At 51.1% G+C, this 25,871-nt stretch overlaps 1 protein-coding gene, 1 long non-coding RNA gene and 1 pseudogene across 6 annotated transcripts in view; 1 reads left to right on the plus strand and 2 right to left on the minus strand.

The window, feature by feature from the left end:
• Positions 1–25,871, plus strand: part of ERGIC1 (endoplasmic reticulum-golgi intermediate compartment 1) — a 183,141-nt gene that overhangs the window by 91,066 nt on the left and 66,204 nt on the right. The window contains exon 1 of one of the 5 annotated variants that reach the window (XM_039878087.1): positions 22,756–23,314. The exons of 1 other annotated variant lie outside the window; for it this stretch is intronic. In XM_039878087.1, coding sequence (XP_039734021.1) covers positions 22,852–23,314 — 463 coding nt within the window. In that variant the 5' untranslated portion in view covers positions 22,756–22,851. Of the gene's footprint in view, positions 1–22,755; positions 23,315–23,637; positions 23,730–25,871 lie in introns of those variants that run through there. 3 more of the 5 variants (XM_039878036.1, XM_039878071.1, XM_039878062.1) reach the window with 3 other exon arrangements.
• LOC120615034 (uncharacterized) lies at positions 98–6,851 on the minus strand. The gene is made up of 3 exons (XR_005656178.1): positions 6,561–6,851; positions 2,347–6,403; positions 98–1,898 (listed from the first exon to the last, which is right to left on the minus strand). It is a non-coding gene; the product is annotated as an uncharacterized LOC120615034 (long non-coding RNA).
• Positions 7,962–8,077, minus strand: LOC120616889 (uncharacterized; annotated as a pseudogene).

Here is a 25,871-nt window from a genome sequence, read left to right on the forward strand (position 1 = left end):
CCACCCCAAGTGGGGGCTCTGGTTCCTGGGGAGCTGCCTCGCGGGGTTTTTACAGACTGTGACCCATGCAGGGAACAGGACTGGCCCGCTCACTGTGTGCCCCAGCACCTAGTAGGGTGCATGGCACAGAGTAGGTGCTCTGGATGAAAGAAGAGCCAACAGTGCAGATGTTGGAGAGGAAATAACTTGGGTTCATAATGAGACACCCCCAGTTTGCCAGCTCTGTCGTTCCCCATTCTGTGACCTTACATAATTGCCTCTACCTCTCAGAACCTCAGTCTCCTCATCGTAAAATGCAATCATGATTACAATAATACTACAAAAGGGTCACTGTGAGAATCAGAGACATATAGAAAGGCACCTTCACCTGCAACTCAGTAAATGGTACCTTTATTATTGTTTTGAATTATTAATTCACATTTTTGAATTTTATTTATTTTAAATAAGAAAATGTCTGCAAAGGGATTTTGAAAAGCACGACCCAGTGTCTTCAGATGTGTTTGATGCTATCGATCTGCCTGAGGACACACACCAAAGGAGACCTTTTCTAAGTCAGGGTGGAGGTGGAGGCTGTCAGCTCGAGGGAGGGACTCACAGACACATTGGTCACCCTGTGAGCCAGCATAAGATGGGGTGGAACAAGGCTCTGAGACACAGCCTGAGACCCACGTGGGCCAGACTGGGATCAGGCCACACCCTGGATGCTCAGATCAGAGCCCAAGCCTGACCCCAGCCAGGCCAGGGGGCTCAGGTAGGTCATGGCAACACCGTTTTGGCCAGCTGAGTGGCCTTTTATAAACCACCTTGCTCACCCTCATCATTCCAGTGGGGAAAGTGGAGCCGGGAAGGGGCACAGGCTGGCCAAGGTGACTGCAGATCATCAGGCACGGAGCAGAGACCAGACTCTCTGATTCCTGACCCCAGCCACCAAAGTCCCTTGCCTGGCTGAGCATTCTCACAGAAGCCACTCCGCCCACCTGCTGTGCTCGGGAGGGCACAGACATGGACAGGTTGATTCCTGTTCAGTCCAGGCCACATGTCCGGTGGTGGCCAGCCCCATGCCCGATCTTACTTGCGCTCTTGCCTGTCCTCAGGTCAGCCTTGATATGTGGTAAGGCTCAGAAATATCTGCCGAGTGAATGACACCTGCTGGGTGCTGGGCCCAGGCTAGGACCCTTTGCGCCTCAGAGGGCTGTGTAGGACTTGACTTTGAGATCCCAGACATGAAATCCGTGTGAAGCAGTGAAAAGGGTGACACAGGCACGAGGCGCAGCCCATCGGGGTAGCAGGGCTGTATGGAAGGCTGGCTCCGGGCCATACAGCCCAGGTTCATGTCTTGGCTCCACCATGGACTAACTGGGAGGCCTCGAACCAATTCCTTAGCTACTCTGTACCTCGATTTGCTGGGGTAACAGAGCACTCACCCCTCAGGGTGAGATGAAGATTCGTGAGATGCACACACTTGGCACAGGGCCTGACCCGCCGTCCTCGCTCTCCAAAAGGTGGCTGTCGTTATTGTCCAGAATGGTTGTCTCTGAGCCACACACTCGCACATGCACACACGTGGCATCCCCTGAGACTGGATTGCTTTAGAAAGCAGGGCTATTGCCTCGGCTCATTGTGGCAGAACTTTCTGGTAGCCATCAGCACTGCCCTGGTGCCACCGTTAATCCCCTCCGATTATTTCTGGATGATTCCAGCCAGCTCGAAGCCCCTTCGTTCCTGCCCTGGGCGGTCACGCAGCAATTCCTGGGGAGAAACTGAGACCCGTGAGCGCCCTCACTCGAAATGGCCCCAGTCTGCTGGGCGAAGCAGGGTCAGCCACAAGCAGTGGACAGGGGAAATGAGCTCGCAGTGACCTCAGGCCAGGCATTCTCCCCTGTGGGCCTCCACATCCCCTGTGAGAAAATAAGGGGGTGATCTAAATTAAGAGGGCGATCTCCACCCTCTGTCCCTCTGACGGCTAACACACAGTGTTTCTATTTCTGCGTTTTCTGTTACAGCATCATCATTCCCACAATTGCCGGCACTGTTGGAACACTTGCTGGACGTCAGACAGTCGGCTCAGTGATTGACATGATAGCAGCGATCGGTTATCAGGCGTGATGATTCACCAGCCGTGAACCCTTGACCGATTATCTCGTTTAATCCTGACAGCAGCCCCGTGTGCAGGGGGTCATGGCCATCCTCACCCTGAGAGTGAGCAAGTAGGTTCCACAGGATGAGCTGTCCTCATCCTGCTGGGATAGGGACCCAAAACCCAGGCTCGTCATCACTAGGTCATGCCCAAGTCACTAAGCACGTGAGGTGGGAATTATGTCTATTTTACTGATAAAATAAACATACCTGTGGCCCAGAGTAGGGAAGTGACTCAGTCCACATCATACTGTTTGACATGGTGGCCTCTGAGGATATCCTGCTTCTGCCTCCCTTTATTCCGATTGTCTCGACCGAGGCATCCGAGAAATGTGCTTGGGCTTCGTGACTCTCCCTCACCACTTGGGACTGCTGTCCCGTTACTCTGGGCCCACGGCTGAGCTCCAGATAACTGAAGGACCGGCCTTCAGCAGGTCTGGCTTCAGATGAGCGGAGCCCTCACGTGGAAACAGAGACACAAACCGTGGAAGGTCCCACCCGTCCACGGCCTGGCTCCTCAGTGACACTCGGGGAGGGGACTTACCCCACCAGGGCCCTCGCTCATGCTTCATGTTCGTCACCTTCTTTGTGGCCCAGGACAATGACAATCTCCACTTGGCAGGAAATCAAGGTCATGTGGGAATCAGTGACTAGTGCCCACGGCAAATTGTATCATCAAGGATAATTCTTAAAACTCCAGCAGATTGTGGAGGGGAGGGGATTGTTTTTCCCCTTTGAAGGAGAGAATTTGGAGGTGTGGCCAGGCAGAGAAAGAGGTGGTGTTGAGGGGCGTGGCTGCGGCTTCAAATGCTCCTTGGCCAGAAGCCTGTTCCCTTTCAGCGGCCGCCATGGAATGAATGGTGGCTTAATTCCTCTTTGCAGTCTTCCCATTATAGACTCACCTTTCCCCAACTCCCCAGGACCAGGGAAAAGTGGAAGCTGCTATTTGATTTCTGAGGGCCGAGGAGGAGGGTGACTCATTCCGTGAGCAGAGGGGGCCTTGGGAAGACCTGGGCTTTTGTTCCCTTTGGTACCAAAATGAATCATTGACCTCACCAAGTCACAGTGGCCAGTCCCAAACTTTCCTGGGTAGAAGCAGCCCAAGTATCGCAGATGAGTCAGGTGGGGCGCCATCAAGGGCGGGGACCAGCGTGAAAGGCTGAGCCCCTCCTCACTCCTCCTGCACTTTGGCTCATGGAGGAGGCCAGACAGGTCTTGGTTCTCCTTGGAGCGAGGTGGAAACTGGAACCAGAAAAGGAAGTTGAGGTGCAATGCCTCTAACCAGACCGGTCAGCAAGGCGAGGACCACCGACCACACACTAGCGCTGTGTGGGACTATTCAACAGATTCGTTTGATCATTCATTGATTCAGGCAGGGGGTAAAGAGCGTTGACTGGATGCCCACCAGGTGCTACGCATTCTGTCTGCTACCAAACCCCCAAGCCTTCTCCAGCCTGCAAAGGAGAAATGTGATTCCCATACACGGACGGGGAAACTGAAGCACTGGCCAAGGCAGCCCAGAGCCTTGCTTCTTCGGCCCTGTGTCTGCATCAGTGGGGGGAGCGTACCCATCCCACGTGTCACCACCTGGTTTGCTCCAGGAGAGTCTGGAAAGCCCAAGACTTTTCCCAACGAAGTCGCCTGGGTTATTTCAGAAAAGGAATCTGCCGCAAGGAGAAGCAGAGACTCGAGCCTGTCCTCTGGGGCCTCAGCATCCCAGAGGCCGGAGGCGTGAGCCATTACGCGACCATGCCCCAAGTCCTGGCCGTGGTCCAGGCTGCGCCCTGCGGGCCGTGACCCCTGCTCCACCATGCTCTCCTCCTCCCTTCCTCAGCATGGAGGAGACCGAGTGGTGCTGGCAGCTGCTTCAGCATCTGGCAGAACATTCCGCCCCATAGCCAGGGCCCCCTCACTCCCCAGCCATCCTTGGGGATGACCGATGACTCATATTTCCACTTTCAATGCAAAGCCAGGCACTGGATCTTTCACGACCAACAGGACTGGCCATACGGGCATTGGGAATAAGGACATGAGCTATGACATCAGACAGAGCTGAGTTCAAATCCTCCTGCTGCTGCCTGTTGGCTGTGTGATTTCAGGCAACTAGTTTACCCTCTCTGAGCCTCTGTTTTCCCATTTGCAAATGGAGGCCACACCCATCAACTCCGATGTCTTCTTTACCGAAAAAGTTTCTTCCCTTTTGCTTGCGGCTCTGAAAAGTGTACCATTTCCTTCTATCCATTTTCTTCTTTATATAGTCACCATTCACAAGCCAAGGAAAGACGAAGCCGAAATTAGATTTCTTAAAACGGAACAATAATATTTATGTATCGTTTACTTACTATGTGCTAAGAATCTACTAGCAGGTGCTATCACCAGCCCCAGTGTATAGATGAGAAGCCTGAGGCCCAGAGAGGTAAAATAACTAGCCTGAGGCCACACAGCCAGTCGGTGGCAGAGCTGAGATTCACACCCATGCTGCCTGTGTCAGCGTCCATGCTCGTACTCATTATGCCAAGAAAAGGGAAGATGCCGCATGATGCACGTGGTGTGATGCTGGGCACTCAGTGAATTCCGAATGTGTTTGCAGCCAGCATTATTACTACTATATTCTGGCTTTGCTATCGCCAGGTCTGAGTCTCATCCTTGACCGTGAGAAGAAGCGGGTCGGGTCTCCCTGCCCTCCTAGCCAAATCCGAGAGCTGAGGGGCGCTTGAGTTAAAGAGGGGCAACTGGTCTACCCCAATGTGTGGTTCCCTGGGCATGCCAATTAAATGTTCCTTCTCTCTGCCCTTGGGCTACTGACTTCATGTCTCTGGGCCTCAGTTTCTCCATCTGTCAAGTGGGGATGCTCTGCTCTACCTTATCTTTGGGCTGGGAATGGGAGAGAAGGTGCTAGATGTGCACCGAATGCTCTGGTAAAGAGTGGCAGGTCGTCTGCAGACTCTGTGGCCCAGGCAGCCTAGCACCAGAGGCCCGTTTTAACCACCGGCCCCACTGCTTCCCACATAGAATGCTCCTACCAAAAGGCAAAGCTTGCAGATTGGGCCCCAAATCCCCAAACCAAAAGGCCAATGAGATGCTGATAACAGAAGACGCACCTGAACGAAGTATCCCCGTGAGGTTATAAGCGAAAGGCTAGGTACAGGATTATTGGGAAAAGACACATAAAAAGAACGCAGGGCTAGCAACATTCATAACACAAGAGAGAATCTGAGGTAAAAAGCATTCGATTGAGTGATAAGGGAACCCTTCGTTCCCGCCTCCAGGTGCCACCCCCAATGGGCTTCCTGTTTTTATTAGCCTTCCCAGACCTTTTCCACGCATCTAATTCTTCCATTGTCATTTCACGGCCCAAACAGCTGCCTTTACATTCCATGAGGGACGAGCCAGCTCCTCCCAGCCTCCTCTCTGCTGCTCGCAGTCACTTCTTGGAGGCTGCTGGACTGTAGAGATCTTTCCTGCTCGGCCCTCTCTGACGAGACAAGGCGTCGCCCCTCCTTTCCCCTGTTCCCCAGGCCACCCCCGCTTGCCCGCTGTCAGGGAAGTAGGGAGCTTGTCTCCCAGAAGGAGTGGAGAGAAGATGAGCAGCCAAAGGACCTCCGCCTGGTGAGCCGCTGGCACAGCCATCTTCAGCACTGGCCTGTGAGTCAGGGCCTGGCTCACAGCAGATACCCAGCAGAGGTGTGTTGAGTGAACTTAAACTGAACCCTTAGGCTGTAAGATTTTGTTAGTTCAACCCAGAAACAACATGATGAGAAGTTCTTGTCTGGCAGCATCGGTCCTGAGCTACAGAGAAAAATTAATTTTCTATTGAAGATGTTCAGCTAGGAAATATGTCCACTGGAACCTGCCAAGCCCATTCCCATCCCTTACTTCCTTCATTCAACGAACATTGTTTTTGCTCTTGATGTTGTAAGAATGAAAAATTGTGTAAAGCTTCGAGCAGCTAACGCTGTAAAGGGACAGGAAGTTCTCCAGCCGTCGTCCAACCTGTGGGGCATCAGCTGTTCGGTGCAGATGTTTACTGAGTACAGTGCACTAGGGAACAAACACTTCTTGGAGCTTACGGTCTGAGGGGGAAGGGTGATGAACATCAACACGATTATCACAGCAAGAGCCAGGCAGCCCCACGCGAAGAGTCACCTTTCAAGACTCTCACTCTGGAGTTTGGCCAATCTGGCTTAGCGTCCCGGCTTCTTCACGTACTTCATGTGACCTTGAGCAAGAAGCTTCAATTAAGCTCCTTGAGGCTCAGTTTCACTATCTGTAAAATGGAAATGATAATTAATTTTTTCCCCCCGGGGTCATGAGAAATATAAGAAACAACTCAAGAGGCTGGCCTGTCATTTTTATTGTTCTGATAACGATGATGGCAATAGAATAATTATCCAATGAATGGTACAGAGTGGGGAGGGGAATACCTCTTCCTGGAGAGGGGGTGGTGTGGATGAGGATAATTTTCAGGAGAAGATGGTTGCTGGTGTTGAGTCTTAAAGGAGGGCTTGGATTTTTCTGTAAGGAAATGGCCGAGAGTGAATCAGTCCAAAAGTAGAAAAATGAATGACTCAGAAGGTCATTAAAATAAAACAAAGAATCTAAACGAAATGACTGGGTTCCTTAAAAATAGGACTTTGCATTGCCCAGCTAAGAAAGCGTTAGTCAGGCGGGGGAGGTGGTTACTGGGAAATCTCACCCAGTTCAGCATTATTGAGAAGTTGCGGGTTCCTGGAGCCTTCAAGTGTGGGTTGCGCAATCTCAGGGTGTCAAGCTGGTCCAGGGACTCAGAGGGAAGTGTTTAGGGTCAACATTAGGAAAAGGAAAGAAGCTGCTCGAAAAGCAGAGCTGTTTTGAGAGAAAGTGGTTAAATGTGTTGGAGGTATCCGGGGCGGGTCCACAGGCCAGCAGACATCTGTTCCCAGGAACCAAGACATGGGACATCTGGAAGGCAGGGACGACGCGTGCCCAGGGGTCTGGGTCTGATCCCAGGGTCCTGCAGCCCGTCCTCACTTTTCCCCATGCTCTCACACTACAGGGACGCGGTGGCTTTCTCCATCCGACTGATGGAACTAGGCAGATGGGGCCCAAGTCCCCGCTCTGCCACTTGCTTGCTGTGTGATCTTAGACAAGTCACCCCACCTCTCTGTGCCGCCATTTTTTGTCTATAAAAAACGGAATCATAATATTTACCTCACTGGAATATGGTGGGGAGTTAATGAAACATATGCCTGACACATATAGGTGCTCAGAAAATGTTAGTTCCAGCACCTTCTCCCGTTCTGTTCCTTCTTGTAATTTCATCCTTCCCTGCCTACTTGATGATTTCTTGCTGGGAGTAACCGTGGATTCTCCAGGCAAATAATTGAACGCCTCCTATCTGGTACCCTGCAAGTAAGGCCATTGATTCATTTGTATAATTCAATTTACATTTATAAATATCTATTACGTGATGAGCAGCATTCTTGGAATAAAGACAAATGTTATATAAAGAAAAGGGATGAGGGGCGTACAAGAGATAAAGTGCCACAGGGCCAAGGGGTTGGGAGGCAGAACCCAACATTTACGGTGCCCGTACCATGTGCCAGGCGTGGAGGTGGACATGTAGGACAAGCAGGTCGAAGTGGCACAGGCTGGGTCTTCAGAGGGGCCACAGCTCAGCAGCAGACGACAGCAGAGGAGGCCCGTGGAGGCCCATGGAAGGCTGTGACTTTCCTGTCTTGGGCAAGAGGCAGTGACACAGCGGCCGGGTTCTGAAGGGTGAGCATGCATCAGGTGAATAAAGCCGGGAAGGGCATTTTATTTATTTTTTTATTTATTATTATTTATGCCTACAGCCCCTGGTCTTCCTAGGTGGTCTCCCATCCAAGTACTAACCAGGCCTGACCCTGCTTAGCTTTCGAGATCAGACATCGGGCTCGTTCAGGGTGGCATGGCTGTAGACCATGGACCGTGGCTCCACTGGGGCACGAACCCAGGACCTTCTGTGTGTAAAGCAGACATGCTAACTGCTACACTATGGAACCATGTCCCAGGAAGGGCATTTTAAATTGAGGAACAGCCTATGCGAAGGCCCGGCCACATCTAAGGACAGAACGTTTGGGGAACACTTGGGTACCTCTTTAGAAGAAGTGAAATGGAAACTTTCCCTTTAGCACGGGAGCTGGCACAGAGTAAGTGCTCAATAATAAAAAAAAAAAGTTGGTCACTATTACTGTCGAGTGGTCCACAAACTTGACCCCTCGCGGTTCGTCGACATTGCTGAGACTCACTGCAGAGCCCCATCCCCTCCCCGGCTGAGAGCAGGCTCAGGGTCAGAGGTGGGAGAGAAGCGATCTTCAGACAGGAGAGGCTGTGGTGTGGGACAGGCCAGCGCACATTTCCTGCTACAGGGAGGCTGGGCATGTCCCTCCTCCTGGGGCCAAACGTTCTGTTCCTTTCCCCAAACAGAACTTCAGGGGCCAACCGGCTGCTGACCAGCGCTCTGCTAACAGGAAGGGGAGCCACGCTGGGTCCCATGTCATCTGCTCGTCCCGATGAGCCAGGCCTTGGGGATTCCGCTGGCCTTGGGGAGCATTTAGAGAAGTACCCAGCGAGTCATCTTCCCTGTGTGGTCACACTGCCTGTCAGGGCTGCGTGGGGCAGGCCTGGGAAAGGGCGGATTGCAGCACCGAATGGTGAGAACCAGGCGCTGGGCCCCGGAGCTGCCTCCCCGGGTCTGTTACCAGGTGATGGTTACGTCATGGATCCGCTCATGCCCCGGACCAGTGTGCGTCGAGTGCCAGTTGTGCAGCAGGCGCTGCTCCAGTCTCTGGGGACCGCATCCCTGCGTCAGGGAGTTGACATTCTGGAGGAAAATGAGTTTCCCTGATGATGTCCTTCTGTATTTAGCGAGGGTTGACCCTGTGCCAGGTCCTGTAGCACGTACCGTGCTGGCAGGTTCTCATCTAATCTCCTCCATAGCTTCAGGTCTCATAATTTTTATCCCATTTGACAGATCACATTCTCCCACTCCGAGAACTTCCCCAGATCCAGCCATCATTGCTTCTCAAAAAGGGGTGAGCTAAGGTAAGGTGCAAACAATGACACCCAGCTTTGCTCCCAACTGGCTCACGGTGACCTAACGGGGCAGGAATGACGGGCCTGGCATCTCTGATAACAGGCCCCACCCGCCCAAACCGCTGTCCCAGCTCTGAGAGCTTCCAAATGCTTTCAGGGCCTTGTAATAACTCCCTTTCCCAACATTCCTTAATCATCATTACTCTGGACTCAGGCATTTAATTGCTCATCTCTTTCTTCATTGTTTCATGAATGGAGAATTTCTTTCAAGAGTGGATTGGGGCAAGAGCAGCCCTGGACCAAATCATGCTGTGGGCGAGTCCCCCACACCCTCCCCGCTGCCACCACGAATTAACATTCTGCCATTCACTCACTCTTTGCCCATGCATGAGCCCCGCTGTGTGGCGGGGGCTTGGGTCAGGAGCCCCCAGGGAGGCAGAGGAAGAACCAGGCCTCTGTGGCGAGGGGCGACCGATAGAAGGCTATCTTAAGAATCTAATAAATGCACTTTTAAAAACTTGAATGGATGATGGCGGGCCATTCAGTGGCAGAAGCCACCCATAGACATGCGATCTCGTCAGCTTTCAAGAACAGTTTATAGATGGTCACAGGGATGGGGAGCAAGGCCTAGGGAGTGCAGTTAGCATTAATGTAAGGGCTAGGCAGAGAGCCAGAGGAAAGATCATTTTATAAACTGTATAAATGTCCAAACAATGTACTGTATACTTGAAACTAATAAGAGGAAATTTTTAAAAAATTAAACAAGATAAAGAATATGCCTCCTAACATCTGCAGCCTTTGGATGTGACAGATGACCATGGTCTGACAGCTGTCTAAGAGACAGCATCGAATTTAAAAACGAGGTTGTAGAACAGTATAATCCACTGTGCAGGAAACGTGAGTAGATGATAGATAGATGATAGATAGATAGATAGATAGATAGATAGATAGATAGTAAATAATAGATACATAGACAGATAGATGATAGATAGATAGATAAATAGATGATATATAGGTAAGTAGATGATAGGTAGACAGATGATGGATGCTAGATAGATAGATGAGAAATAATAGATAGATAGATGATAGATAGATAGATAGATAGATATAGATAGATAGATAATAGAAAAAAGGAAGGGAGGGAGGGAGGGAGAGGGGGGAAGAAAAGCACGTGGACCTGTTACCCAGAGGGACAGGCCCCTCGGCTGCCCGGCTCCTAAACGGAGGCTGGTCTCAGCATAGCCTGACCATCTTCCCCCAAATCCCAATCCCAATCCTGAAGTATTGCCAAATGTGTGGATTTTGTTTTTAATTCTCTTTATTATAAAATACATATATAAAGAGTATACAGGATCCGGTCCACCAAACTGCCAGAAATAGAAGCCCTTGATAACCGGCTTTAGTGCTGGTTTCCTACAGAGATGAGGGACGACCTTCCCATTGCCCAGGGCTCTGGAGGCTTCTGGAATTCCATTTAACTACCTCTGCTCCTCTCCCAGAACCCCTCTGTCCACCTCATGCCTGGCTCTCTACGCCCAGCTCCGCCTGCAAACTCTCCTGCGCTCCCCAAGCTCCTGCCGTTCTTTCCTGTCTTCTTGCCCTTCCCGGCATTTCCCGCTTGGCCAGACCAAAGCTAAGGGGACTGAGCATCGGGACCACACAGACGGTGGGCCGGTACTCCAGCCAGGACGCTGCTCTTCTCCACTCTTCCCACGGTCTCACTTGTACCCGCAAGAAACAATGCCATTTTCCACTCTTTGAACAATTAATTTCTTCTCTGGATTATATGAATCTTATATTCAAAAAATAATTGTACCCCCATTTGGGCCTGTCCCCAACATTGCAGGGCCCAGGGAAAGGGAGCAAAAGGAGGCCCCTGACCAGTGCCTGACTTCCCCTTCCCTTCCTGTCCTGATCCAGCCTCTGGGCAGCTGTGGGGACAGCCCGGCCCGCATTTGCTCTGCCCACTACTTCACGTCCAAAAGCAGACCCTTGTTCACCCCCGGCCCTGGGGTCCCTCGAGAGATAGGACCTGGAAAGAGACCTATGCAGGCTCTGGAAGTGGACTTGGGAGCAGTTAGGCAGGGACACACAGCTCCTGGGTGCCCGGATCATGGAGCAGGCGTTACTACTGCATCCAGCCGGGGGCAGGACGACCAGCATCTTTTTCCTAAATTCTGTATTGTTGGAATATTTTACATCTAGCAGAACAGTTACGATTATTACGTGGCCCCCAAATTACTCGGCCACAGTCGGAGGAACCAAGACAACTGCAAAATGACGCAGGAGTGGAGGGCACAGTGACGGGGAGGGCTGCGCGCCAGGCAGACCTGTGACGCATTTTGGATTTTGTCACTTCTTAGCCGAGGGTCCTCGAGCGAGTCCCCTTAGCTCTCTGAGCTTCGATTTCCTTCTCCGTCAAACAAGAATCATGATGACCACTTTTCAGGGTTATTGGCCTGATTGAATGGCCGGGAAAATGAGTGGTCCAGAGAATTTAAAAATGTAATTATTACTATTTTTAAAATGTTAATCAATGCCAGGAATATTTTGACGATCCTCCTGGGTGGTTTCAGCATGTTTATTTCCTGGTCCTACCCACTTCCTTCTGTCATCCACAGCCCTTACCTCACCACCACCCTCCCCGCCCTGCCACTCCGGTAGCCAACTCATCGCTCCTGCCCCTCCCCCTCCCCCTGCACCAGCCTTGGATGCAAAGGGCCAGGGGACACACTTTCTCTTTTACTTCCGGCTGCTCTTTTGACCTTCGCCCTCTCCCTGACCCATCTCAGACCCTTTTTCTTACCTCTGCAGAAGGAGCGAGAATGAGATCAAACCAGTGCGTCACCCTTCCCAAGCTTATTTGCATGTTACACTGGATTAAGCTGAGACTTTACTGCTTGAGGAGCAAGCAGAGGTACAGGAGAAAATAAGCTGGCCTGGGAGCCAGAGACCCGGATTCGAATCCTGAGTCTGTACCTCCTAATTGGGGGGTCTCGGGGGAGTCATCTCCACCTCTCTGAGCCTTGGCATCCTCATCTATAAAGTGGAAGAATGGTTTCTACCCAGCAGAGCTGTCGCAGATCACCGATGACACGGTCCCAGGATTTTAAATAAACAAAAGACCTATGCCCTTTCTAGGACACGCACCTTGGTACACATGTGCGAGGGTTTTTTCTAGTTATATAATTAAGAATAGGATTGCAGGATCATGAATAAAGCTGGGAAAACTGGCGATTCAAATAGAGAAACGATACCCCTCAGCACACATGAAAATCAATTCCAGGGGGATCGAGGCCTTCGATGTGGAATAAAAGCCTGAAAACTCTTAAAAGAATTATTCTGCTATAAAAAAAGGAAATCCTGTTATTTGTGACAATATGGATGGATCTTGAGGGCATTATGCTTAGACAGAGGAAGGCAAATACTGTGTGATCTCACTTATAGGTAGAATCTAAAAAATACCAAACTCGTAGAAACAGAGTACATTATAGTCGACAGGGTCTGGGGTGGGAGAAAGGGAGAGGTGTTGATTAAAGAGTACGAAATTTCAGTCTCAGGTGAATAAGTTCTGAGGATCTAATGCATGGCATAGTGACTATATTTACAACGTTGTATCTTATACCTGAAATTTGCTAAGAAAGTAGGTTTTTCACACACACACACAAACACACACACACACCCAATGGGAACTTTATGCGGTGATGAACGTGTTAACTAATCTTATTGTGGTAATTATTTCACAATATGTACGTATATTAAATCATCACACACACCTTAAACTTCTGCAATGATATCTGTCAATTATAGCTCAACAAATCCGGGGAAAAAATCTTTTGGAAGAAAATATAGAATATATTTGTGATCTCAGATAGAGAAAGATTTCTTAAGCAAAATACAGAAAGTCCAACCACAAAGAAAAAGATCGATACATTTGACAAAATTCAAATGATTTGTCATGAAATGACAAACCATAAATTTGGAGAAGATATTTGTGATGTGTAATCGATAAACGATTAGTATCCAGAATAGATAAAGGAGTCCTACAAATTCATGGCTCTCTCTGGGTGGGTCGGGAGGGAGGGGTACACAGGGGCTTCTAAGGTAGTAATGATAATCTAGTTTCTTAAGCCAGGTGATGGGTTCATGGATATTCTCTCTATAATTTTTTAAATTATACGTTTGGGTTATATACCCTTTTTCATGTATATATTACATAATTAAAAAAAAAACTATACATAGAGAAAAGGCTGGAGGGATTCCAAATGAGATGGCGTCTTGGTAGTGGACTTATTTCCCTTTCTATTTTTCTGTATTTTTAAGATATTCTTCTGTATTTTTACAGTGAAAGAGCATTCAATTACAGCGAGACAAAAAGAAATGAAGAGAGCTTTTCCCTCGAATGTGCTCAGAGGAAGAGGAAGTAAGAGGCAAAGGGTAAAAACTTCGGGCTTCCCCTGATTCTGACAGTGACAGATGACACTGGAATTTTGAGGCGAAATGCTAATGAAGAAATAATGAGTTTTCACTGTTATCCCACAATTCCCTTCAAAGGTGAGTCCCCGATTCCCTCTTCTCAGGAAATCCCTGCCAGTTTCAGGAGTGGGCAGACCATGTTGATGCTTTTTGGAAACAAGAGACGTAACCAAGGAGATGAAGCCGCAGGGCTCAACCAGCTCTTGGCAGGATCGATTTCAGATAAAGACCTTGGCACGCATCCCCTTTCAGGAGCCTTAAAGACCAGATGAAAGAGAGGAGAGAGAGGAACATCTCCGAGTTGAGAGAAATAGCTGAGCTAGAAGATGGTTTGAGGAAACAGAATCCAACGGTTGCCATCCATTTGGATAATTCGATCGCCATTTAACTCGGGAGCTCTTCGGTTCCTCTTTCCAGTATTAGCACGTTGTTTGCCTTCTCTCTGCCATCATCACGGAAACGCCCCACACGACATCAACTCGATCGTTCACTCTCGAAGAAGCAGCACCGGTTGTACTCCACGCACCTGCGGCGGCACCTGCCATGTGGGGCAGGGTTTGTCTGGGGCCTGGAAACACAGGCGAAGGAGACAGACAGCTCGCGTCAAGCGCACCTTTAAGAGCGGGAGGCAGGTAGAATGGCAATTAGAATGGGATGGGAAATGCTTCGGTGAGACGCTGTGGGTCACAGAGGAGAGGCATCTAACCCAGCCTGGGGGTGACAAGGAGGGCAACCGAAAGGGCGTGGCCCCACGTATCGAGTCCTAAAGGATGAGTAGCGATAAACGAGGGAAAGTGGGATCAGGGTGAAGAGCCGTCTTCCCGGCGGGGAGGACCGTAAGGGCGAGGATGGGCAGGAGAAAAACAGCGAGGACGGGCGTGGTAGTGTGTTTTTTTCTGGAGTGTGATATTGTGATTTGTAATAAGAAATATATATTTGGTCTTCCGTTTCTGGCACAGAGCTCTTAAAACCCTTGGAATTTTCTAAGTGATGAGAACAATAAAGGTGTCTTGATATGCATAAAAAGCCCCTTTCAGCTACACCTGAGTTTATGTTAATGAGATGACTTTTGGACAGCCCCTAAGGATGGTTGCCTGGGGAACCAACCAGGTGATTGAAAGGTTGGAACTAAGCCCTCACCCCCACCTTCAGGAAGTGGAGAGAGGCTGGAGATTGATTCCGATCACCAATGGCCAATGATTCAATCGATTATGCCTTTCTAATGACTCCTCTATAAAACCCAAAAGGCCTGGGTTCAGAGAACTTCCCGGTTGGTGAACTCATGGAGAATCAGGGATGGAAGCTGCCCACAGATGGGATGGAAGCCCCACGCCCTTTCTCCCATGCCTTGTCCTATATACTTCTTCATTTGGCTGTTCATCTGGATCCTTTATAATAAACTGCTAAACAAACGTAAGTAAATGTCTCTCTGAGTTCTGCGAGCTGCTCTAGCAAGTCAATTGAACCCAAGAAGGGGGTCCTGGGAGCCTCCCATTTAGAGCTGGTCACTCAGAAGCACAGGCGACAACTTGGACTCAAGAATGGCATCTGAAGCGGAGCAGTGTTGTAGGACTGAGCCCTTAACCTGTGTAACCTGATGCTCTCTCCAGGTAGAGTGTTAAAAATTGAGTTAACTGCTTGGAGTGTGGAAAACACATACTGGATGAAGCACTGACCACAAGGCAGGGCCTGGCCAGGGGAGGCTGGAGAAGTTACAAGGAGCCCTGTCTAGAAGATTTTTTTCTTACGGGGTCGAGGGACTTAGACTCAGTCCCTTGGGTCCAGGGAACCATGGAGGTTTTTTCACAGGGAAGGGAGGTGGCTAATTTGTCCTTTGCGTTATGATCAATCTGCCATTTAAATGACACATTCGATGACATCATAAGCCAAAGAAAGTTTAGGGCACAAACCACAGGCAGATTAGGTAAAGGGCAGGTACAATTCAAACTTGGGGAGAGGGATCCACGTCTGAATCTTGCCCTATTACTCACCAGCTGTGGCACGTCACTTACATTCTCCGGGCCTCTGTGTGCTCGGCTGGGAGCAGAGGGGACAGCAGGAGGGACTGATGGGCGCATCCAATGAAACGCCACACGTGGAAATTCTGTGTAGATCTGTATTTGCTTAAGAAATCTCCCAGGTGTATTGTTAATCCAAAAAGTAAGTGGCAGAATACGATGTATGATACGATTAACCTTAAAAGGCAAATAAAAACAAAACATATGCACAAAGAATGCAGAGGAAAAATGTTGGAAGGATTCCACACCAAATTGAAAATAGGGATTACTTCCAGAGAGGTGGAAGAAAATCAAGATTAGAGCTAGTGATCAGAGGGGGATTTAGTCTAATCTGTAAAGTTTTCACTTTTTTACACAGAAAATGTATCTCTACGTTACTTGCGTATTTAAAAATTAATTGTACAGTAACCTAACAGAAGCCCTTGACAGAGAGTGGCTGTTCAGGAGGTGTCCTCTCCCTTCTGCTCACTTATGCGGTGAGATTCGGGGTCTCTCCAGGTCTATTTCCTAATTCACCCTAATTCCAACCCCAGTCCAAGTTCTCAGCTATTTCCGGCATGTCGTAACCACTCAGAAAATATCTGTGGAAGATCTTCTCTGATACAGTTAGTGGGTCTCTTGGAAGTGGGTTAAAGGTCTCCACTAGCCAACCCCCAACCCCGAGGTCTCCCCTGGGGGCCACCTGAGGGACCGGACTCAGTCCTCAGCAGGGTCCCTGAGGACACCATCATTCCTCCAGCCTGGTAGACATTCAGCTCCTTGGAATCACCCGTCTCCCACCTCCATTCCGGCCCCAGAGCTCCTGGCCGGGTAAGCCAAGCGCTGCCTGACTCCACTGCTGTCCCAAGGAAAGGCTGGGTCGCCCCTGGCCCACCGAAAAGCCAAGTCCAGTGAAAACCTTCAGCGGTGGTCGCCTTTGCTGGAGGCGGCGGGGAACCAGAGAGATTTTGCTCTCCGTTACGGACCCTTTTCCCAGTTTAAGTATCTCTTTTAATGTTATAAGTTAAATACTATTACTTTAGTTAAATAATTAGTTCATGAAAACAAACAAAAAAGATTTCACAAAAGCCAATTCTGTTTTAATAACTCCGATTTAGGCCAGATTAGCGTTCTCGATGAATGTATGATTTGGGGGAAGGGGGCAGGGCAGAAAGAGCACCGGTCTTTTGATGACTGAATTTGAGGGGTGGGCGTGTGACTCTTCTGGAGATGGGGGCACAGCTGATGTCTGCAACCAGAACGCCTCAGCACTTTCCGGGGCTCGGTGAGGATTTCTTAAATTCAAGTCGCGTAGGAAGTCATATCTAGGGGATGCTAAAAATACAGTGGTTTTGTAGAGGAGTTAAAAAAAAAAATGAAAAGAGAATAGAATAAACTCACAGAGCGACGAGAGGCCTTGGTTATTCTGACAGATCTCGCTTTGATATAGACGTGAGACCAGAGAGGGTGTGGGACTTGAGGTCCAGAATCAGACGCAAAGTCAGGGGGCGGGGGCTCTGATATGACCACAGAATGAACACTCGACCCTCTGACCACCCTGTGAAGTGGACACTGTCTCTATTTTGCAGAAGCATCACGAAACCGAGGCTACCGTGGGAAATGAATTGTCCCCAAGTGACCCAGACAGAAATTGACCGAGCTTGGCCTAGGATCCTGACCTCTGACCCAAAGTTTTCTTTTACGCCCTTGACCTCGCCTCTCGTGAAGTTCTTGGGCTTACAGAAAGCCAGGTTTTCATTTTGCCCTTTTCCATTCGAAGGCACCTTGGAACACGTGGGTCTGGCTGGAGACACCTGGAATGTATTATTATTGGGTTTATCTATATTTATCATTATTTATGGGGTACCCAGCACTCGGATGTGAATGGAGTTGCTGTCCCATTTGCTGATGTATCATCGACTTGCAAATGAACGAACAAACGAATGAATACCGACCTCTAATCCCTGTAGATGACCCATGGATAGAGGAAGAGGTTGAGACTCAGCGGAGGGAAGGGACTTATTTCAGTGACTCAGAGGTCACACCCAGAGTCGCCCAGGTCTCCTTTTTCTGTTTCCTCTTCAGAATCAAGGTCAGTTTGATACCCAACCAGTCTTGGCCCACCCTAAGGAAGCACAGCACAGTCATCAGCCAGAATCCCAGACCCACCTGCTCCTGGATGTCAGTGCTGCTAACACACAGCAACACCTATGCACCATGACACACACACGAAGGCTCCCCAAGCTCCCCAGGTCCAGCCGAGGAGGAGGAATGGGGGGAAGAGCATATGTGGAAGGGGCAGCCCCGGAGCCTACAGCACAGATCCAGCCCAGCCCCAAGCCACACCACAGACAGTGGAGGAGAGGGTCCAGGTGAGCTCCAGGTGAGAAAGAAATGAAAAAGGCGAGCAGGTGGAACTGAGTCACGTAGACTGTGAAGCCGATGGCTGGAGGCAGAAGTTAGCCCTGTCTAGGTGACAGACCCCAAACTCCTGAGCTTCACAGCTCTTGGAAAGTGTGGAGAAAATGCCGCACCCTAGGCAGACCAGGGGTCCACGATCTGTTAGAGAAAAAGGCCCCCTTCCTGTATGTACCCCCTCCCTAGAGTTCTCCTCAGAGTTAGAAAGGTGTAAATAAAACTGCCATTTTATTGAGCATATGCTATGTGCCCAGTTCTGTGCTAAGCTCTGGACCAACATCAAGTCATTTAGGATATTAGCATTACTCTGTTTGGCAATGAGCGAATAGAGGCACAGAGTGGTTCAGTACCTCGCCCTGGGTCACACAGCCAGGAGGATGGAGGAGCCAGGACTGAAGTGCATCTCCATGTGTTCACCAACCCGGGTTCGCCAACCCGGGAGCTCTCTGAGTCCTGTCCTTTATGGGTTTTAAGTTTTGAGTAATTCATTACACAACAATAGATAACAAAGGCAACCAGCCTGCCTTTCTCCCCCTGACTAAACACCTACTTGTTCTCTAGGTCTCAGCCCAGACTCTTCCTCCTCCTGGAAGCCTTCCCTGACTTCCTGTAGAAGTTACCTGCTGATGTCGCCTTCCAGCATCCTCCCCATATTCGGCAGTCCCGCCCTTCTGAATCAGTGTGCGTAGGATGAAGTTGATTGTACCAACGGCTCTAGGGGCCGGCCAATCAGCACGCTCCATTCTCTTGGAGGCCACTATTCAGGGTGGTGACCCCAAGCCAGGACCCTGGGGGTCATCCCAGGAGTCTTTGCTGGAAGTATCAGGAAACGGGTCATCTTTATCTGGAGTTGCCGAGCAGGAGAACGTCAGCTTGGAGCTGCAGGCAGACATTTATCCAGCACAAAGGACAAGGCTGACTGGAGATGGAGCCGGAAGAAGGAGGACCAGCTTAGGTAGGGATGGGGAGAGAGACTCTGAAGGTGCTTGGATCCGACTGTGCTTGAAACCCATCTACCTCTGGACTTTTCACTTTTTCTGCCTGAGACAGTGTGCATTGACTTGAGACAACTTCTGTCACATTTAACTGAAAGAGTTCAGACCAATTCATCCCACGGGTAGAATTAGAGATCCCCTCCTGGCCTCCCAGACTTCTGGTGCTGCCCTTACCACTGCACTTAACACACAAAACCGCAGCCCCGCAAAGACTTGGTGCCCCAACTCTGGTTTTTGTAATGGCACCAGGCTTTTGCCTACCTCCTCCCTGCTTCTTGCAAACAAGGATGCGTCATGTTCATTTCTACAGCCAGAGGATCTGTCATAAAGAGGTGTTTGGTGAATAACTTTGAGTGAATGAATGAATGAATGAATGAACCTTTTAGTTGGTCAGAAGACTTTAATAGAGCACGAAAAGAGAGTTTGGTCATAGGCCTACCTTCTGCAAGGCCCAAGTCACCCTCGAGGCCTCTCTGAGCAGACAAAGAATTATTATTTCTTAATCTCCCTTCATCCAGACCACACCCATGGAACACAACCCAGTCTTCTATTACAGAAAAACAAACCCGAGCGAGCCATTCTTCTGCTTGAAACAACTTTCAGTGACGTGTTTGACAGGAGGGGGTGAAGGGGAGTGAGCCTTTGGATCCGGGGGATATTCTACACTACAGAACGTCCCATTGTTTATGGATTCATTCAGCAAGCATTTAATTAGCACCTACTATGTGCTAGGCACTGTGCATGTTACTTCATCTTCACAGCAAGCTTTCGGGGCCATGTATTTGTTATCTGTTGCCACATAACAGGCCACCCCAAACTTAGGGGCTTAAAACAACAAACATTTGTTATGTCACAGGACCCAGCTACAGCTCAGCTGGATGCTTCTGGGTCAAGGTTTTCCATGAGGCTGGAGTCACCTTTGGGCTTAACGGGGGCTGAAGAGTCCATTTCCAAAATCACTCACTCGCTTGTTGTCAGACCTCAGAAGAGTCCCTTGCAAGCTCACCCTCACGGGCCTCTCCACAGGGCTACCTCACAACATGGCAGCTGGCTTGCTCAGGGCAATCGATCTAGGAGACGGTGAGAATGTCCAAGGCAGAATCCACGATCTTTTTATAATATAGTCTTAGGAGCCATCACTTCTGCTATTAGAAGTGAGTCAAGAAGTCCAGCCTACACTTGAGGAAGGGGATTGCACAAGGGTATGAATACTAGGAGGTAGGCTAACTGGGGTGGTGGTTTTGGAGGCTACCTGCCACCTACCTGTGGCAGGTAAGGTATTATTATCCTTCATTTCATACACAGACACCCAGCTAGTTAAGCAATGTGGCCAAGTCACCCAGTTAGAGTATTGTCGACTGAAGTGGTTTTCCATTTCACTTGACCAGCTCGGGGGGGAGAGTTTATATTAATTACCTACCGCTGTATAACTGATCACCCACAATTTAGTGGCTTAAAATCCACATTTCTTATCCCACGTAGTTTCTAAGGGTCAGGAATTCAGAAGCAGTGCAGCCGAGGCAGTTCCTTGCCACACAGACCCCTCCATAATGGTGCTTGAGTATCTTTATGACACAGAAGCTGGCTTCCGCCAGAGCAAGTGAGTCAAGAGAGCCTAAGCAGAAGGCTCGATGCTCTTTACGACCCAGCTGCAGGAGTCACCCATTGTCATCGTCCTGTTGGTTACCCAGGTCAGTCCTGTTCATTGTGGGAGGTGATTGCACAAGGGCATGAGAATATGAGGAGACAAAGATCACTGGAGGCTGGCTGAGCCTATAATGGGGACCTGGCTCATGCCACATATAGTATTTGAGCTAAGTCAAGTAATCAACTAGTCTGGGCAGGTATACTAGTCACTCATACCTGTTTCAGGTGTGAGTGTGTGAAAATCCAAAATAACAGTAACTCAAACAAGACAGATGTTTACTTCTCTCTTGCTTAGATGCCTGGGTAGGTGTTTGAAGACAGGTTCTGTATAACAGTAGCAGGGACCCAGGCTCCTTCTATCTCGTTGCTCTGCTCTGCGTGGCCTTCACCACATGGTCCGGGATGGCGGTGTCCACATTCTGGGCAGCCAGATGGAGAAAGGGACACAGAGGGTAATATACTATCTCTGAAGCGCCCATAAGATGCTTCCTTTTACGTCTCAATGGCCAGAACTTAGTCAAGTGGCCATACCTAGCTGCAAGGGAAGCTGGGATATGGAACTTTCATCCTAAGCACACATATGCCCAGCCAAACACTGGGAGCTCCATCATCGTACAAAAATGACAATGATAGTGAACCCTACATTGTGTTCGCTCTGTGCCAGGCACTGACCTAACTCTTTAACATACATCAACACACTTGACATCCTCACAACAGATCTATAGAGAAGATACTATTATCACCCTTCCTTTCCAGATGAGGCACAGAAGCGAAATAAGTTAGTAAGTAAGTGGACCATGAACCCATGCGGTTTGGCTCCAGTCTGGGCTCTGTTCACATAGTTCATGGTTACAGAGAAAGGGAGAGGCGCTAGTGGGAGACGTGTATATTCTCCACCCATACAGCAGGGTGGGAGACAGGCAAAAGGAACAAGACGTGCAAAAGTTGCTCCTTCTCCCGTCTCCAGGAGCTAGGTCCTTCATCACAGCAGTGCCTCTGCAACTCAAATGTGCTGACGAGTCTCTTGGAGAACATGCGAGATGCATACATACTTGATTTGATAGATCCGGGCTGAGGCCGAGAATCTGCCCCATGATGCTCCAGCAGCTGGCCTGTCTGTGGACCACATTTTGAGGAGGGAGGGCCTGTGGCCAGATGCCCACCACTGCGCAGGCCCAACAAACAGTCCTTCGGGCCCAGTGGCTGCTCAAGGCCGCTTCACCCTTCCTGCTGACCGCAGGTTTCCAGTTCAGGCTGAGATTTCCCCCTCTCTCCCAAGAGTGCCAGGCCCCTTGTCGAATGAGTGAATGAATGAATGAGTAAATGAAAAGGGAATGCCAGAGGTCAGAGGGAAGGAGAGGCCACTGATGAGGCCACTGATGAGGCCAGTGATGAGGCCACGTGCATGCTCCAGGGGAAGTCTGGTTCTCGGCCACCACCGTGTGCATCCCAGATCCTCCCGAAGGAACAGGTACCATCATTTCCCTCTGCTTACAGAAAAAGAAACCGCCTGCAGGCCCTGCTTTTCCAACACGGGCCCCCAACTTCCTCCCCTGGGATTTTTCAAGCCCCTGGTCACCTTGGAGGTGGGGCAATAACAGAACCCGGACAAGTTCAGAATGAGCTTCCTCTACTCGGGTCTGGTGTGTTCCCTCAGCTACCATCTCCTCTCGTCCAGGGAGATGTTGATGACTTCGCAGAAGGAACCTGAGGCTCAGAGAGGTCCACAGGGGCCAAGTAGGAGCAGGTCACACACAGCCTGTCGCTAAGACAACCTGCAGGTCCTGACTGTGTTGCAAGGTGGAAGCAGAGGCAGCTACCAGGCCAACCACAAAAACTTCAGGTGCCCGAGCCCCTTCCCAGGTGCCAGGCATGGCACTAAGCCAGACTCCCCAACTTTCTCATTTGAATCTAGGAAAAAGACCCTCTTGTCATCACCGTCTTTGTGCGGACGTGGGAAAGGGTGGGGTTCAGAGAAGCCAAACGTCTTTTCCAGAGACACAGCAGAGAAGTGGCAGGTGCGCTTCACACATCTAAGGCTGCCCCATCGGCCCCCTTCTCACACCGTAGGAGGCCCTGGCTCGCAGCCCGGCTCTGCACGGCCCAATGCAGACCTGCACGGCCCAATGCGGACCGTTCCATTTAATCTGCACAACTCAAGGAATCTGTTTTACAAATGCAAAGAAACCCGGGAGACTCAGAGAGGCAGGGGGATTCGCCCGAAGCCACAGAGAGAAAGAGGGAAGGAGAGAGTGAAGGAAAACACAGTGTGGGGCTTGGGGGATCCCTGCTCCTCCAAGAGCCCCTCCCCCCAAAGGCCTGCCCCTCCCCCTCCCAGCCCGCGGGCCCCTTTAACCGGCCGGCGGAAGGGGCGTCCGGTGCCGGTGGCGCCCAATAGGCTGCGCGGAGCGTCACTTCCCGGCGGCGGGAGGCGAGCGGCGAGTGTCCGGGCCGGGGGCGGCCGGCGTGGGCGGGGCGGCCGGAGGAGGCGTTGGCAGCCGGCAGGGACCCACGCGGCGCCGCGGCCCGCCCGGCCTGCAGCGCTCCCACCCGCGGCGGCGACGGCACGATGCCCTTTGACTTCAGGAGGTGAGTGCGGCGACCCCCACCACCGGGAAGCCCCCTCCGCAGGACCCCTTCCCGCCTGGCACGCAAAAACGGACCCCGGCTCGGTGCATGCCTTGGCAGGTCCCCCCGGGGACCCCAGGTCGGCCGCCTGCCGTACACAAAGCGAGCCGGATTCGCGGGGGGCCCCCTCGTGCAGCCCCCCACCTCCCCGGGCAAGGCCACCCGCCTCCGGGGCCACCCCACCCCTCCCTCCGCAGAGCCCTCTCCCCGGCTTGCCACCTCCCCAGCCTGTCCTCACACCTCGCAAACCCGCAGCCTCCTCCCATCATACTGGGAGACGGACTTGCTCCCTCCTCCAGATGGGAGTACACAAGCCATCAGCCCCTCGCTCCCCTCTAGAGCACCTCCTTTCGTCGGCCACCCCTCCAACTGACAGGTCGGTCCCAGGCACCTCGAACGAGCCCCCGAGGATCCCCAGGGGTCTTCGGCCCATCACGCCAGCCAGCCGGGCGGCGGCTGGAGAGTTTTAGGGTTCCATAGGCTCAGGCTGCCCCAGGCCTGGCAGAGCAGGAGGCCTCTTCCTCAGCCAATCCTGGTCCTGTGCTCTGGGTATTGGGGTGCCATAGGAAGAGGAGGAGGCCGGGGAGCTGGGGGCAGGAGTCAGCAGAGGGCCCAGAAGAGTCTGGCCTTGGCTTTCTGCAGTGATCACAACGGGTCTTTTGTGGGTCCAGCCACCTCATTCATGGTCCACACTGTGCTGGGTTAGGCCTTCTGGAAGCCAGCCTCTAACGGGGTCTCCACCAGACTTCCCCTCAGAGCCTGGAGCCCCAGGGGATACCCTGGCCTGAAGCAGCACACTGTGGGTGTCCAGTCAGGAAAACAGGGCTTTCGTGCGGGCAAGGACTGACTTAATCCTGACTCCGTCCCCTCCACTAAGCAGCTTGCTATATTCAAGAAGTTAGCCTATTCTAGAAGTTAAGGTGAAGCCTCTGGGTTCAGACCTCCCCTTAGCGGCTCAGCAGGATGACCAGGGGAAGTGTCTGAGCCCTCTCAGAATCTCCAGGTCACCACCTGTGGAATCGGACTAAACATTAAGTCGTATCTCTCAGGACTGGCTGCATGAGAAGCCCTTCACTCAGCTTGTAGAGTTGGCAGCTCAGAGGTGGGAGTTAGTGGATGAAGCTTTTCCACGAGGCAGTTTCCTCATTCACGAAACAGAGATTCTGGTACCTGCCTCACAGGAGGGGGCTCTCTATCCCCACCTGCTCCTCCCTTCCCTCCAGGTGTGAAGTCAGGGTAAAGTGACAGCCTTCTCAGGAAAAAAGCCTGGCAGTGACCCCCATGGCAGGTGGGCAGGCACGGTGGGGGTTAGGCCTGGAGAGGACATTGGCCTTGGACCTCTTGCACTGGTTCACATGGTACTCTGCCCGTCCTGGGCACTGATGCCATCTCGAGAACATCTGCCAGCTTCACACCCCTTCAGTGCAGCCCTGAGGCTGGCACCGGACAAAACACTTGCAGACATAGGGCAGTTACCCCTCAGATGGGATTCAGGGACAGCCCTCATACCGGCACATTGGTCCCTGGTCCCACAAAGCCTCCTTCCTGCCTTCTGCTTCATCCCCATGGGAGTCAGTGATTTTGACTTTATTGGGAGGAATCACTGTCTTTGATCATTTAATGCCTTCAATCTGCAGCTGATCCCCAGGTTTTAAGAGAAGGAAGTTGAGTCCCCAGGGCTGAGGGTCTTGCCCCAGACCTCAGGGAAGCTGGACTGAAGGCTGGGCCAGGGTCCTAGGTCACGCACAGCTCCTGACCTCGTACCCCTTGAGTTGGATGTTGGAGTATCCAGTGCCATAGGTGCCCCCAGCTTAATGAGGCGCTTTAATCAATTCCTTGGGGGTGTGGGCTCCCCACCTAACAGTGAGATTGGGTTCAGCACTTCACATTCACACCTTGGAGGATGAGCCACTTGTGCTCAGTAACCTGCACCTTAAGATCCATTAACTCCAGGGCTCAGGTTCTAAGGAAGATTCCACCGTCCCAGGCACCTTCCTCTTCAGTGCTGTGTGCCAGGCTCAGCCCTCTGCCACGTACCCTACCTTGTGGAGCTGGGAGACGTGTGGCCCCTCCCATCTCAGCACTGGCAGAGAGAAGGGAGGGGGCATCATGGGGTCCATGAGTGGGGGGCCCACGTGGGGCATTCTCTGCTATGCAGGCACTGTGGGGTGCGGTCTGTCACCTGTGAGAGGGGTTTTTAATCTCATTTTAAATCAAAATCATGGCCGAAGGCCTTGGTGAGCTGGTGGAGCTGGGATCTGAATGCAAGGCTGCTAGCTCTAAAGCTTTCGCCCTCGGAGAAAAGGGAGGGCTTGGAGGTCCCCAGGACACTGTCCCATCTCTTAAGAACCGAGGGGAGGGGCTTACTCTGACTGGACCCCTCCCCCACTTTAGGACCTGGAAGAAAACCAGGCTTCCTGCTTGTTCTGCTCTCCTTAAAACAAAATCAGGAGGATTGTGCCCCTTCTTATCAATATGCTTTGTTTTTTAAATGCCTGTGAGACTTTGCGACTTACCT

The sequence above is a fragment of the Pteropus medius genome, unplaced genomic scaffold (genome assembly GCF_902729225.1).
Source record: "Pteropus medius unplaced genomic scaffold, Ma_sr-lr_union100, whole genome shotgun sequence".
In the NCBI taxonomy this organism is placed as follows: domain Eukaryota; kingdom Metazoa; phylum Chordata; class Mammalia; order Chiroptera; family Pteropodidae; genus Pteropus; species Pteropus medius.